The following is a 12,981-nucleotide window of genomic DNA, read 5'->3' as shown; positions in this document are numbered from 1 at the left end:
AGAAAATGAAAATCATCGAGTACAGCGAACGTTCTAGTCGTCGCACAGGAGAGTCCCATATACGAATCGGTCTCATAGGTGGCGACACTGCATTCCTCAACACGAAACCAGTGATGGACATTCGTGGGAATTTTGGTCATGCGCACTGGAGCTCATGATCACTGCCGTATACACTTAACTAGAATTTAGGGTACCGTTGGATCCCAGTAAAGAACAAAATTTAAGGAAGTTACAGGGAAGGAGACAAAAACGAAAAATTTCCTCTTAATCTACATGAGTATGGCTAGAGAAATACATAGGTGATCTTCGATAAGTTAATTTTTGTGTGATTGGCGAGCATTTGAAGTAGAAAGTTCAATTTTGGGAATTTCCAACATGCACCTCTTTTTGCGCTAAAGATACATGAAAACGTGAAAAGGATTTCCCTAGACTTACTTGGTTACATTTTCTTCCAGAGGTGGCGCTGCAATCTGCTAGTGGATTTCCACGTAGCGCTGTCATCGTGGATCGCCCTCTGAAATATTACATTAATTAATTAACTTGTATAGATTTTACAAGACCTAAATGAATATAATAATCGACAATAGGTAACCATAACGACGAATAAGATTAAATATCACACCTAGCGATTGAATATAATAATTACTGGTGAATGAACATAATAGTTATAATGCTTTGTGATGTTGTAAGACGGTTTCCGTAATCTAGTTACTTGTTATCTGGTAACTAACTATACATAATATAGGGACGAGGGGCCAGAGTGGGGAGACGTACGCCACGCGGACGTCACAAATTGTGACTCACAATGCCAATTTTGACCACACTGCGTGGTAGCAACCTTAACCTAAAACCAACATGCAACACTTAACCTACAAAAACGGCATAGGATTCTATTAGAGAACGAAACATGTGTGATTCCGAGACAGACGTAATCACGATAGGAAAATACGTGATAGTGAAGAAATTGAATTACAAGAAAATTTACAAGGTTACCGCAAATGGTAGTTTGACTCTAGGAAAGGACCTGGTGGATATGGGTGAAATAATCGGGAAACGATTTTGGACCAGTTTCGAGATGATACCGTCCAAAAATGGAAAACGGTCGTTTTTTTTGAAAGAGGCAACGGAAACCGAGTCATGGAACGATTTGCTGAGCACTTTGTCGAAAGGAAACGACAATCGATCCATCGTCGATGATGGTAACTCACAGAAGCTCTCGAAAGAAGAAATTGTTCAATTGCAGGAATCTGGGAAGAGTGGGAAAGAGATTGTGGGCAGCTTGATTGAGAACAATAAGTCTTTCTTGGATAGAACTGAATACTCGCAAGAAAAATATCTGAAAAAGAAGGAACAGAAATATCTTAGGCATTTGACAGTTTGTAAACCGAGTATAAGTTCTCTGCATGCTGTTTACTTTAAGCTGGATCATAATAAAATTGGAAATTTGCGTATGGATGCGTTGGCACAATTGTTGTCATACAGTGACGTTCAGTCGAATGGATTGTATATATTGTACAGTAGTGGATCGCAAGGTTTGCCGACAGCTGCAATGTTAAATAGAATCGGAGCAGACACGGAGGGATATCTGATTAATTTGCATCCTGGAAATGTGCCCCAAACCACAATTGTCCATGCCATGAACTTCCCTAAAGAACAGTCGGAGAGACTGGTCAATGTCAATATTTATAGCTTTTTAAGATTGTATTATCAAGGGGAAAGCGCTGTTTTGAATAATATTTTAGCATTGAAGAAGATTCGTGATAATTGGACAGATAAAATTAAAGAAAATGTCGATGGAACCATAGAAAACAGTTGTATAGATGGTCAAATCTTAGGAAACAAGGAAACAGAGAATAAAGAATATTTAAAAATTGTTAGCGATACAAATGAGATTTCTGAGGAACAGAGTACGATAAAACGAAAGTTAGACGAATTCAGTTCTGCAGAAGTTGTGCCTTCAAAAAGACCTAAGTGGTTGTTGGAAACGCAACACGCTGTAGATCTTGTGCGGAATTCAAAGGCTCGTGGATTGGCTATCGTGGCCAAGGAACATCCATTGAATATTGTAATGGCTCTTTTGCCCTTTTTAGGAGCATCCAGGCCGTTTGTGATTTATCATGTTTATCGAGAACCTCTCCAAGAGACATATATGGTGTTAAAACAAAGACAGAATGTTATTAATTTAAGACTGTTCTCCAATTTCTTGCGTTCCTATCAAGTGTTGCCAGACAGGACACACCCTGACATTTTAACCAGTGATACAGGTGGTTATTTATTAACAGGATACTTAGTTGAATAATTATTATTATTGAAGACTCTACAAATTTGATAATCAAATTCTATTGGAACTTTCTTGTAGATTACGACCATCATTTATGGTCCAATGGTCGAACAATGTTCAGTGAAATAAGAGTAAATTGGCAACAGAGTTTTTATACTTGAAATGAATTACAAAATCGTTTACAAGAATAAAGAAATTGAGTGTGTGATTTTTACTCATAATATGTTGTTAAAGTACTTCGTTGAAAATTCTTAAAATTAAAAATTTATTACAGTTTCGAAGCTTTGAATTTCCCGCTATTATTTCAAAGTTATTTCCAAATAATCAAAATTTAAAATCGATATTTTATATTTGACAATTCGTTATTTGGATTCAAATATTATTTTATGTTTTTCTGAGAAAGATATATAATTGTATATTTTCTTTTGACTGCATGAAAATAAAATATATGTCGAAAAAAGATAGAAATTAGATAAATAAACCCACGTGATAGCAACAAGAGTGACACTACAAAAATATAAAATTGTTCTGTTTTTAGATCGAGATAATCTAAATTTAAAATCGATTGATTACATTTGATACTTCTTTATTTGCATTCGAATATTATTTTAGTTTTATCTACATTAAAATAAAAAGATAATCATAGAAACAGATGCTAAAAGTAAAATAATTTAATAATTAGAACTAAAATTTGCAACATTTGGTTACTCTAATTATTGCAATGGTGTCGATACAGCAACCAATGAAATTTTGATTATGTTTCGTTTCCATTAAATTCTAACGAATTATTATTAAAGTTTTTATACTTGAAATGAATTTCAAAATCGTTTGAAAGAATAAAGAAACTGAATGTGTGATTTTTACTTATAATATGTTGATAAAGTTCTTTGTTTCAATGTTATTAGTCAGAAACTGGAATGGAATTGTTTCTTTCAGAAATTTTTTCATTAAAACTGCAATTTTTAAATTAAAAATTTATTACAGTTTCGAAGCTTTGAATTTCCCGCTGTTAGTTTAAAGTTATTTCCAGATAATCAAAATTTAAAATCGATATTTTATATTTGACAATTCGTTATTTACATTCAAATATTATTTTAGTTTTATCTACATTAAAATAAAAAGATAATCATAGAAACAGATGCTAAAACTAAAAAAATGTAATAATTAGAATTTAAATTTGTATCATTTGGCTACTCTAATTATTGTAATGGCGGCGATACAGCAACCAATGAAATTTTGGTTATGTTTCGTTTCCATCAAAGTCTAACGAGTTGAAATTTTTCGCATATTCGTTAATGAAATTGTAACTTACAAAAGAATCTTAAATTTTCGATAAAATTTGTTCCAATTCTTATTTTTATAGCGTTTTCGTCTGCAGAATGGATTATAGTGTGAATTATAGAAAATACCGGAAACGAGTCAAAGCCTTCTACGAGTAACGCCAAAATTAATTTAAAATTTGCCAAACCGTCATTCTCGTTTTTTTGCAAAATACATAATATCCAAACGTATTTTCATTTTGAAAACAAACCAGTCTTTCAAATAAATAGTTAACGAACTCAAAATGGCAACTTTTCAATCTTTCGAAGTAATCTTGGAACGACAATGCGACAAGTTACGAGATCTTCAAACTGCAACAATATTAATTAAAAGTAATACAAAATTTTAATTATTTTTTACAATACAATTCAATCTGTTTCAAAACGTAATCATATTATTTTTCACTATTTTCATTCGAAATAGAAACTTTTACTCTTATTTCTTTCTTCCATTGATTATTTACTTTGTAAAAATACTTTTACTTGTATTGTTCTTCGCAGACAAAGATGTAGTGAAAAATGAGCTTGTTCACATGCGTGCAAAGATTTTACACATGTCCGATGGCATTAAAGCTGTAAGAAAAACACTGAACGATATGAGGGAACAAAATAATCATTGCCAAGTAAGACTTTCTCAATTTTACTTTGTTTATCCCTTAAGCATCCAACCAATGACTGTTACAGACTTACAATTCAGAAAATTCCACACGCATTCCATCGTTTAAAAATCTAGATTCATAAAAACTAACGATTGATAGTTTCTTTAAAGTCAAATCACCAAGTTTGAACATTTGATTTTAATTCAGGAAAATCACTCGAGCAAGATTTGCATGAAAATTCCCTGTAACAAATATAATTACTTTTTTAGTCACTAGTTTTCTCATTCACTAATGTTTTCTTTAGAATTAAGGTATGTTCCGTTTGTAAGCGATCCAAGCCATCAATGTTCAAGTTTAATTTAGAGAATAAGAAAAACTCAAGCAAAGTCAGTATGATATTTGCAAACAATAGAGTATTTCTGTTGTGAATTGTATGCAATTAGTTACTCGTTTTAGAATTTTTTATCTAGAATTATTGAAACAATTAAAGCTATTGTCAAATCATTTATCTTGGAACAATATAAACCAATTTACGAAGAACAGAAGGTAAATTTCAGTTTGCAGGATGCTTAAGGGTTTTATTTGCACCAAATTTCTTGCCACTACTTTTGTAACATGTTAATAATGTAATTTAGGAACTTCTATCACTGATAAACAACTTGCACGAGAAAAATATCCACATGGAAGAGAATGTTCCATCGACACTGATCTCTAATTACCAGATGGATTCTCTGAAACATGTTCACAAGGAAGATTTTCTGAGGGTTCCGAACAACAGAGAGCTGTTCAAGAGTCCCATAATAGACTGCAAAAAGATTCTATTCAACGAGCCTGAAGTTTACCCAATAATCCCTTTAATAACTAAAGACGAATTTGGTACGATTCCTAAGTATATCATTGGAAGACAGTCCCTGGACAGCATAAATAGCCTAATTGATGCCATAAACCAGGTATTAAAGAGGAAATATACGCTTCTGTCGCTGGGGAAAGCTAATGCCAGAAAACAAGGTGACCTGAGCCTTTATTTACATTATAAGAAACAGGAATTGGACATCTGCAGCAAGAATGGTAAAACAATTAACAGAAATCATTTGTTAATAACTTAACGATTAACTCGTAGAGTACTAATCGCGTTTAAGTTTCTTCGTACAAGATGATACGAGCACATAATTACTTGAAATGAAAATTAATTCGAGGCATAGAAAAGAAACGGATGCATAGATTTCTTTTCGATTCCGAAAGCAAATGTTTTCTTAAGTCGTAGGAATTAACATACAATTTGCATGAATGCATCATTTCAGTTTTCATTCAACAACTTGCATCGGAGTAGAATTTACTTCTTTTAAGGTTCCGTAGAAAAAAATGCCCTAAAAATTTTATTGGTAAGATTCGGAACTTCATTCTACAGAATTTGATCAAATAACAGAGTTAACGAAGACTAATATTCCACAATGCTTGAATAATAGAAGTAATGATTAAATGTAAAATGTATTGTGCTAAAAAATAATTTCGAAGTTTGTTTCAATTAGTATACAGGGTGGGGGTCACTTAACGTTTGCACCTCAAATATCTTTGGCATTGTGTGAGCCCCATTGTAGCATTCAATTTTGTCCTCAAGACATTTGACGTATCTTTAAAAACAACAAAGATATTTGAGGTGCAAATGTTAGGTGACTCACCCTGTATACGTCAATTAACAAATAAAGTGAGAATCGTGCAAATATTAATATAATGTCATAATCAGATATCATTTAGTTTAAGATTCTAGTAAAGTAAATATTGCCAAACACTCTGATATTGTACTCAGAAATAATTTCGAAGTTTGTTTCAATTAGTATATTATGCTTTCTCATAGAAAAATTCTCTCGTTTGTCCTGTAGAATACTAAATATTATGTTTGTTATTCCAGTCCATGTTTTTTTAACCGAAATTTGTAATCTTTTAGTCTTCTTGTGCAATGTTCATATTGTGTTTTAGAGTACGTGTATTTTTTCACCAAAGAGGATTACGAGGAGCAGACGAAATGCAAACTGAACAAAATCAAGCTGAATTTGCTGACGGTTTTGAGACATTGTAAACGATTGCGGGAACATAGGATAAAGAATGATCTACGATACGTTGTATTACCGAAGTAGGCCATTACGAAGCGTAATTTTTAATACGATAGTTTGTTTCGTATATTTTTTTATCTTTATATACTAATAAAATAATTGTACAAAATGTAATTATTTGAAACGTTAATAAATTAATAACAATTTCTATGATGTTCCATGAGTTTCTGTAATTTATATACTGTTGCATAAATACATTGTACATTTGCTACTTTGTATTGGAACTTCGTTAATGCTATAAAATATTCTTGGTCGAGATTCGTTTTTGTTTTCGTCGTCAAGGCAGCGTGTTTATCGAAAATTTGCGTAAAAAAGAGCAAAAGCTTCCAAAATAAGAAGAAGTTTAGTTTGCCATGAAAGAGTCCTATAATTTCCAAGGAACGAGGTAATCTGCTCCAAAATACTTTCGTTCGGAATGGAATGTTGAATAAGTTTTACAAAATCTATAAAAGGTAGAGATTGTATACTAACGAACCAATAAATAAAATCTGTATCATTATCGAATATACACAGGATAGTTCACCAATAAAAATAGCTCTTAAATAGTATATAAACAACAAGTGAGATTGCAAACGAGCAAATCAATGATTAATGTACAATACTTCAAATATTTTTGAATTAAATGAAACAACTTGAATAAAAATTACCAATTTCATTACGTTCACACAAAATATAATTAAATTTGATTGTTTTTGACGCATGATTGATTTGATTATTTTCAGCTCATCGCATTGAAGAAGAAGCTTTGTTGTTGACACTGAGATTAAATAAAAGTTTCGTCACATAGAGATTAAATCGAAGCTTTATGACGTAGAGTTTAAGATTGAATACAATGATCGTAGAATGAATATCGTGCAGGCAGAGTCAATCAGCACTTTGAGTGAGCTAGATGACTTTGAAGGATCCATCATCTGGTCCCAAGATGAACCACTCTCCTCGAACGAGATCCTAGAATTTGCTCCTGATCCTGACAAGCAAAATCAGATCAAATCACTGTGTCGTCTTTGCGCAGGGGAGACACTAAACCCAATTTATATTTACTCAGAATTCGGAGAGTCCCTACGACTCTTGGACAAAATTAATACATGTCTGAGTATTAAGGTATCAACGACTTACAGATAATAATTTTGTTGTTGTTTCGTTTAGGAGCACTGTAAATTGAAATTTTCTAGTGTCCAATACAAATGCGAATGGTTTCTTTCAGGTGAAGAAAACAGACCCGCTGCCAAAACAACTCTGTCCACCATGTGTAGAAAAAATAATTTGGTGCAACGAGTTTGATGCACAATGCATCAGAGCAGAAGAAACTCTGCTCGAAATTCTGAAGCACAAAAATTCCTTTGCAAAAAATGAAACCAAAGGAGAGTTTGAGAGCTCTGATTCGTGTCCACTGTGTGTCGAAGGACGAATGCGAGTTTTCGAAGATCATAAGGGGAGTCGAAAGGACACAGAACTGTACGATAGTGACATAATTCTGGAAAGCAGCGATGAAGAACAGATTCCAAGCGTGTTGAAAGTTGATGAAAACGAGACGGAAGCTATTACGTTGTTTTGTTTGGGAACAAAGCAGAAATATCTGAAATGTGGAGCCTGCATGAATCTTTACCACACAAAGGAGAACCTGGATGAACATAAGTGCAAACCTAATTTGCAATGTACATCGAAACCATATAAATGTAATGTTTGCTTTGCAACTTTTACGTTCGAGGAACGATTGCAGTTTCATCAACGATTCCACACAGATGCTAAAGCTTTGTATTGCGAAGTTTGCAAAATCACTTTTGGGAAGGAATTGAAACTGTTCTATCATTATAAGAGGTACTGGTCTTTCGGTTTTAGTATAGTAAGTAGTTTTTGTGTTCAGAGTGTTTGGCAATATTTACTTTACCAGAATCTTAAACTAAATGATATCTGATTATGACATTATATTAATATTTGCACGATTCTCACTTTATTTGTTAATTGACGTATACAGGGTGAGTCACCTAACATTTGCACCTCAAATATCTTTGTTGTTTTTAAAGATACGTCAAATGTCTTGAGGACAAAATTGAATGCTACAATGGGGCTCACACAATGCCAAAGATATTTGAGGTGCAAACGTTAAGTGACCCCCACCCTGTATACTAATTGAAACAAACTTCGAAATTATTTTTTAGCACAATACATTTTACATTTAATCATTACTTCTATTATTCAAGCATTGTGGAATATTAGTCTTCGTTAACTCTGTTATTTGATCAAATTCTGTAGAATGAAGTTCCGAATCTTACCAATAAAATTTTTAGGGCATTTTTTTCTACGGAACCTTAAAAGAAGTAAATTCTACTCCGATGCAAGTTGTTGAATGAAAACTGAAATGATGCATTCATGCAAATTGTATGTTAATTCCTACGACTTAAGAAAACATTTGCTTTCGGAATCGAAAAGAAATCTATGCATCCGTTTCTTTTCTATGCCTCGAATTAATTTTCATTTCAAGTAATTATGTGCTCGTATCATCTTGTACGAAGAAACTTAAACGCGATTAGTACTCTACGAGTTAATCGTTAAGTTATTAACAAATGATTTCTGTTAATTGTTTTACCATTCTTGCTGCAGATGTCCAATTCCTGTTTCTTATAATGTAAATAAAGGCTCAGGTCACCTTGTTTTCTGGCATTAGCTTTCCCCAGCGACAGAAGCGTATATTTCCTCTTTAATACCTGGTTTATGGCATCAATTAGGCTATTTATGCTGTCCAGGGACTGTCTTCCAATGATATACTTAGGAATCGTACCAAATTCGTCTTTAGTTATTAAAGGGATTATTGGGTAAACTTCAGGCTCGTTGAATAGAATCTTTTTGCAGTCTATTATGGGGCTCTTGAACAGCTCTCTGTTGTTCGGAACCCTCAGAAAATCTTCCTTGTGAACATGTTTCAGAGAATCCATCTGGTAATTAGAGATCAGTGTCGATGGAACATTCTCTTCCATGTGGATATTTTTCTCGTGCAAGTTGTTTATCAGTGATAGAAGTTCCTAAATTACATTATTAACATGTTACAAAAGTAGTGGCAAGAAATTTGGTGCAAATAAAACCCTTAAGCATCCTGCAAACTGAAATTTACCTTCAGTTCTTCGTAAATTGGTTTATATTGTTCCAAGATAAATGATTTGACAATAGCTTCAATTGTTTCAATAATTCTAGATAAAAAATTGTAAAACGAGTAACTAATTGCATACAATTCACAACAGAAATACTCTATTGTTTGCAAATATCATACTGACTTTGCTTGAGTTTTTCTTATTCTCTAAATTAAACTTGAACATTGATGGTTTGGATCGCTTACAAATGGAACATACCTTAATTTTAAAGAAAACATTAGTGAATGAGAAAACTAGTGACTAAAAAAGTAATTACATTTGTTACTGGGAATTTTCATGCAAATCTTGCTCGAGTGATTTTCCTGAATTAAAATCAAATGTTCAAACTTGGTGATTTGACTTTAAAGAAACTATCAATCGTTAGTTTTTATGAATCTAGATTTTTAAACGATGGAATGCGTGTGGAATTTTCTGAATTGTAAGTCTGTAACTGTCATTGGTTGGATGCTTAAAGGATAAACAAAGTAGAATTGAGAAAGTCTTACTTGGCAATGATTATTTTGTTCCCTCATATCGTTCAGTGTTTTTCTTACAGCTTTGATGCCATCGGACATGTGTAAAGTCTTGGCACGCATGTGAACAAGCTCATTTTGCACTACATCTTTGTCTGCGAAGAACAATACAAGTAAAAGTATTTTTACAATGCAAATGATCAATGGAAGAAAGAAATAAGAGTAAAAGTTTCTATTTCGATTGAAAATAGTGATTTACCCTGTATGTTGCATTAAAGCATGGAGACACTTGGGTAGTTTCTTTTTCAGAAATGTTTACAGAATCAGAAGCTATGTATAGCTTTCGTTTCAAGCAAAGAATTTTTTATAAATCTGCAACAATATTGTGTAGAAAGTATGTACTTGAGCACTTTTTGAAATTTTGGCCGTCCTTTAACATCGTTAAATATTATAATTATCGGTAGTATCATATGCAGCAATTTCTTTTCTATCTGTTAAGCTAAGGCAAACTTTCCCAGCTTTTTCAATCCTCACGAAATACTTTATTGTGTGAAACTGAGAATGATATAGTAATTCTGCTTGCTGTAGTAATTAGTTGGATATTATTAACATTCAATTGTCATAATTCAGGTACCATTGCAAAGACGGTCGAGTATCTTGCCTGCAGTGTGGAAAACTGTTTGAAAACCAAGATGAACTAAAAAAACACATCTGTCTGGATGGGAAAACTAGGCCATATGTGTGCGAAGTCTGCTCGAAAGGATTCTGCGATGGGTTTGTGCATTTCTTGTAACTAGAATCCCCCTCCAACACAATTTTCCAAATCATTCATACTTCAGGTACACATTAAAGCGCCATGTGGTGACACATCTTCCAGAGAAACCGTACAAGTGTCCGGAGTGTTCAAAAAGTTTCACGCAGAAGTCGAGGCTGAACAAACACGTGGCTGGCCACAGCGTAATTTTAGAATCCAGCCAAGCAATTTGGAGGTACACCAAATCCTTTTAGTAACGTTCACTTCTAATGCGAATGTTTCATTTGTCGCAAAGGTGTGTTCACTGTGGGGAAGCTTTTGGATCCAGCGAATCCGCCGACGAGCACTGCAAACTGCACGAAGAGAAGATTGGCCTGATCGAAGAGTTGCAAGCTTCGAAACTGTATCATTGTGAACTCTGCGACAGCCACTTCGCAGACACGGATCACCTCAAGAGCCATCGCCAGTTGCACGTAGTGGAAAAACCTTACTCGTGCAACCACTGTGACTCTTCGTTTAAATCGTTCGCAGAGGCAGTCCTTCACTGGAAAGAGCATCCAAGGATATTCAGAGTTCTTGTGGTATTTCTCTGCGAAGTTTGCGACAGAGATGTCAAAGAATTATCCTTACTTTACAAGCATAAGCAGAAAAGGCATCAACCAATGACTAGGAAAACGGAAGAAGGTGAAGAAAAGTTCATTTGCGAACTCTGTGGAAGCATCTTTCCAAATATTGAGAGTTTCCAAGAACATGGGAAGTACAGGTGTTCGAAGTTTCCCTGTGATATATGTGGGAGTCTATTGCCTACTGCAAATTCTCTTAATGCACACAAGAGGAGGCACAGTGGACTCAGGCCGTATGTAAAGTATTTAAATTTAGCTCCGCATTACTGTGAATTGAAACGAACCAGTTTTATAATTTTTGTATTCCTTTTTAGGTATGTTTGTAATATTTGTGGGAAGAGTTATACACAATCGAGTCACATGTGGACCCACAAGAGGTTCCACATGGGTGTGAAACCATACGCATGCGAGTATTGCGACCAGAGATTCACGATAAAACCTGACCTAGCAGACCACACCAGGAAAAAACACACCAGAGAGCGACCATTTAAGTGCGATGTGTGCAACAAGGCTTTTTTGACCGGTTCTGTTTTTTATCAACACCGACTGATTCACAGAGGTGATCGTAGATATAAGTGTCATTATTGTGAGAAAGCGTTCACCAGAACGGAAGCTCTAAACAATCATATAAAGATTCACACTGGGGAGAAACCACATGCCTGCGATGTTTGTGGAAGGTGTTTCAGACAGAAAGGGGATATGCGGAAGCATAGGCGTACACAACATACTGTTAAACAAGACGCAAAGCAGATTTAAATATAATGCTGTGTGAAATTGTGTGTTTGCTTGATATTCATTTTGTAAACGAAGGTGGAGATTATTCTTTCGATTTTGATACTGTACGAGAATGTATAGTTTAATGATACTTTTTTATATTGGATAAATTATTGGTGTCTTATACAAATTTTATTGGACTTTATAAATAAGTACATGATAGAGTAATTGAATTTTAAAACTTGTTCGATTATTATGTATATAAAACTTAAGTAATTATAGTTCATCGTTGGTTGTAAAAGGCTTAATAAAATGTGAGCCTAAGCATAGACACATTTTATTTGGAATAGTTGGATTATTTCGAATATTTTATTAATTTTATTTCACAAATAATATGGAAACAGTTACTCACAGCTGATTTTTTTTTAAATTCAAAGTATGCGCCAAAGTTTATCGAGAAATAGTTTGCTTCCTCCAACACTAGATGGCGCTCCAAATATAATAGATCGAAGAATATCTTTTTTTTATTTATTTATTTATTTATTAACAACAGCTAAGCCTCTCTTAGGCTTATATATTCTTTTGGTTAGCACACAAAATTATATATATCTTATACTATTTAATATATACCTTTGAAATTATTACTACTTAAATTTTGGTGGTTATGTTTAGATTAAATTGAAAGTTAGTAATGGAGTAACAACGAATCAATGATAAGTAGTGCTTTAATGTTGGGTTCTTCTAAGAATGTTTTAATACAGTGAGGAGGTTTGACAGGTGATTGATTTTTTAGATCTCGTATCATGTTATTACACCTTTCATTCATAAGGGGTGGAGTACCACAGAATGTGATCCATGGTATCGTTCACTGAGTGAACATAACCCTAAAGCTTACATAAGCCTAAGAGAGGCTTAGCTGTGTTAATAAATAAATTAATTAAAAAAAAGATATTTTTCTATCTATTATATTTGGGGCGCTATC

General features: G+C 33.6%; 3 protein-coding genes across 4 annotated transcripts; all 3 read left to right on the top strand.

Moving 5' to 3' along the window:
- The first annotated feature begins 813 nt into the window (after positions 1-813).
- LOC122402999 (tRNA (adenine(58)-N(1))-methyltransferase non-catalytic subunit TRM6) lies at positions 814-3,819 on the top strand. Of its 2 annotated transcripts, XM_043406261.1 has the most exons (2): positions 814-2,264; positions 3,645-3,819. In XM_043406261.1, the coding sequence occupies exons 1-2, from the start codon at positions 908-910 to the stop codon at positions 3,674-3,676; spliced, it is 1,389 nt and encodes a 462-aa protein (XP_043262196.1). In that variant the 5' UTR covers positions 814-907; the 3' UTR covers positions 3,677-3,819. The 2 variants fall into 2 exon arrangements, with proteins under 2 accessions (XP_043262196.1, XP_043262195.1); XM_043406260.1 differs by lacking the exon at positions 3,645-3,819 and having other exon boundaries at positions 814-2,434.
- On the top strand, positions 3,803-6,339 carry LOC122403008 (spindle and kinetochore-associated protein 1-like). The gene is made up of 4 exons (XM_043406277.1): positions 3,803-3,933; positions 4,102-4,223; positions 4,835-5,267; positions 6,177-6,339. The coding sequence occupies exons 1-4, from the start codon at positions 3,846-3,848 to the stop codon at positions 6,332-6,334; spliced, it is 801 nt and encodes a 266-aa protein (XP_043262212.1). The 5' UTR covers positions 3,803-3,845; the 3' UTR covers positions 6,335-6,339.
- Positions 6,340-7,065: 726 nt separating this feature from the next.
- On the top strand, positions 7,066-12,041 carry LOC122403029 (zinc finger protein 678-like). Its single transcript, XM_043406309.1, has 6 exons — positions 7,066-7,411; positions 7,515-8,128; positions 10,539-10,682; positions 10,748-10,897; positions 10,958-11,518; positions 11,600-12,041. Exons 1-6 carry the CDS (start codon positions 7,154-7,156, stop codon positions 12,039-12,041), a joined length of 2,169 nt encoding a protein of 722 aa, XP_043262244.1. The 5' UTR covers positions 7,066-7,153.
- Positions 12,042-12,981: the final 940 nt, after the last annotated feature.

This window comes from Colletes gigas, unplaced genomic scaffold (genome assembly GCF_013123115.1).
Source record: "Colletes gigas isolate AHSC1104 unplaced genomic scaffold, ASM1312311v1 Colletes_gigas_Sc00043, whole genome shotgun sequence".
In the NCBI taxonomy this organism is placed as follows: Eukaryota; Metazoa; Arthropoda; class Insecta; order Hymenoptera; family Colletidae; genus Colletes; species Colletes gigas.
The sequence above is the reverse complement of the archived record's forward strand: the minus strand, read 5'-3'. Positions and strand labels throughout refer to the sequence as shown.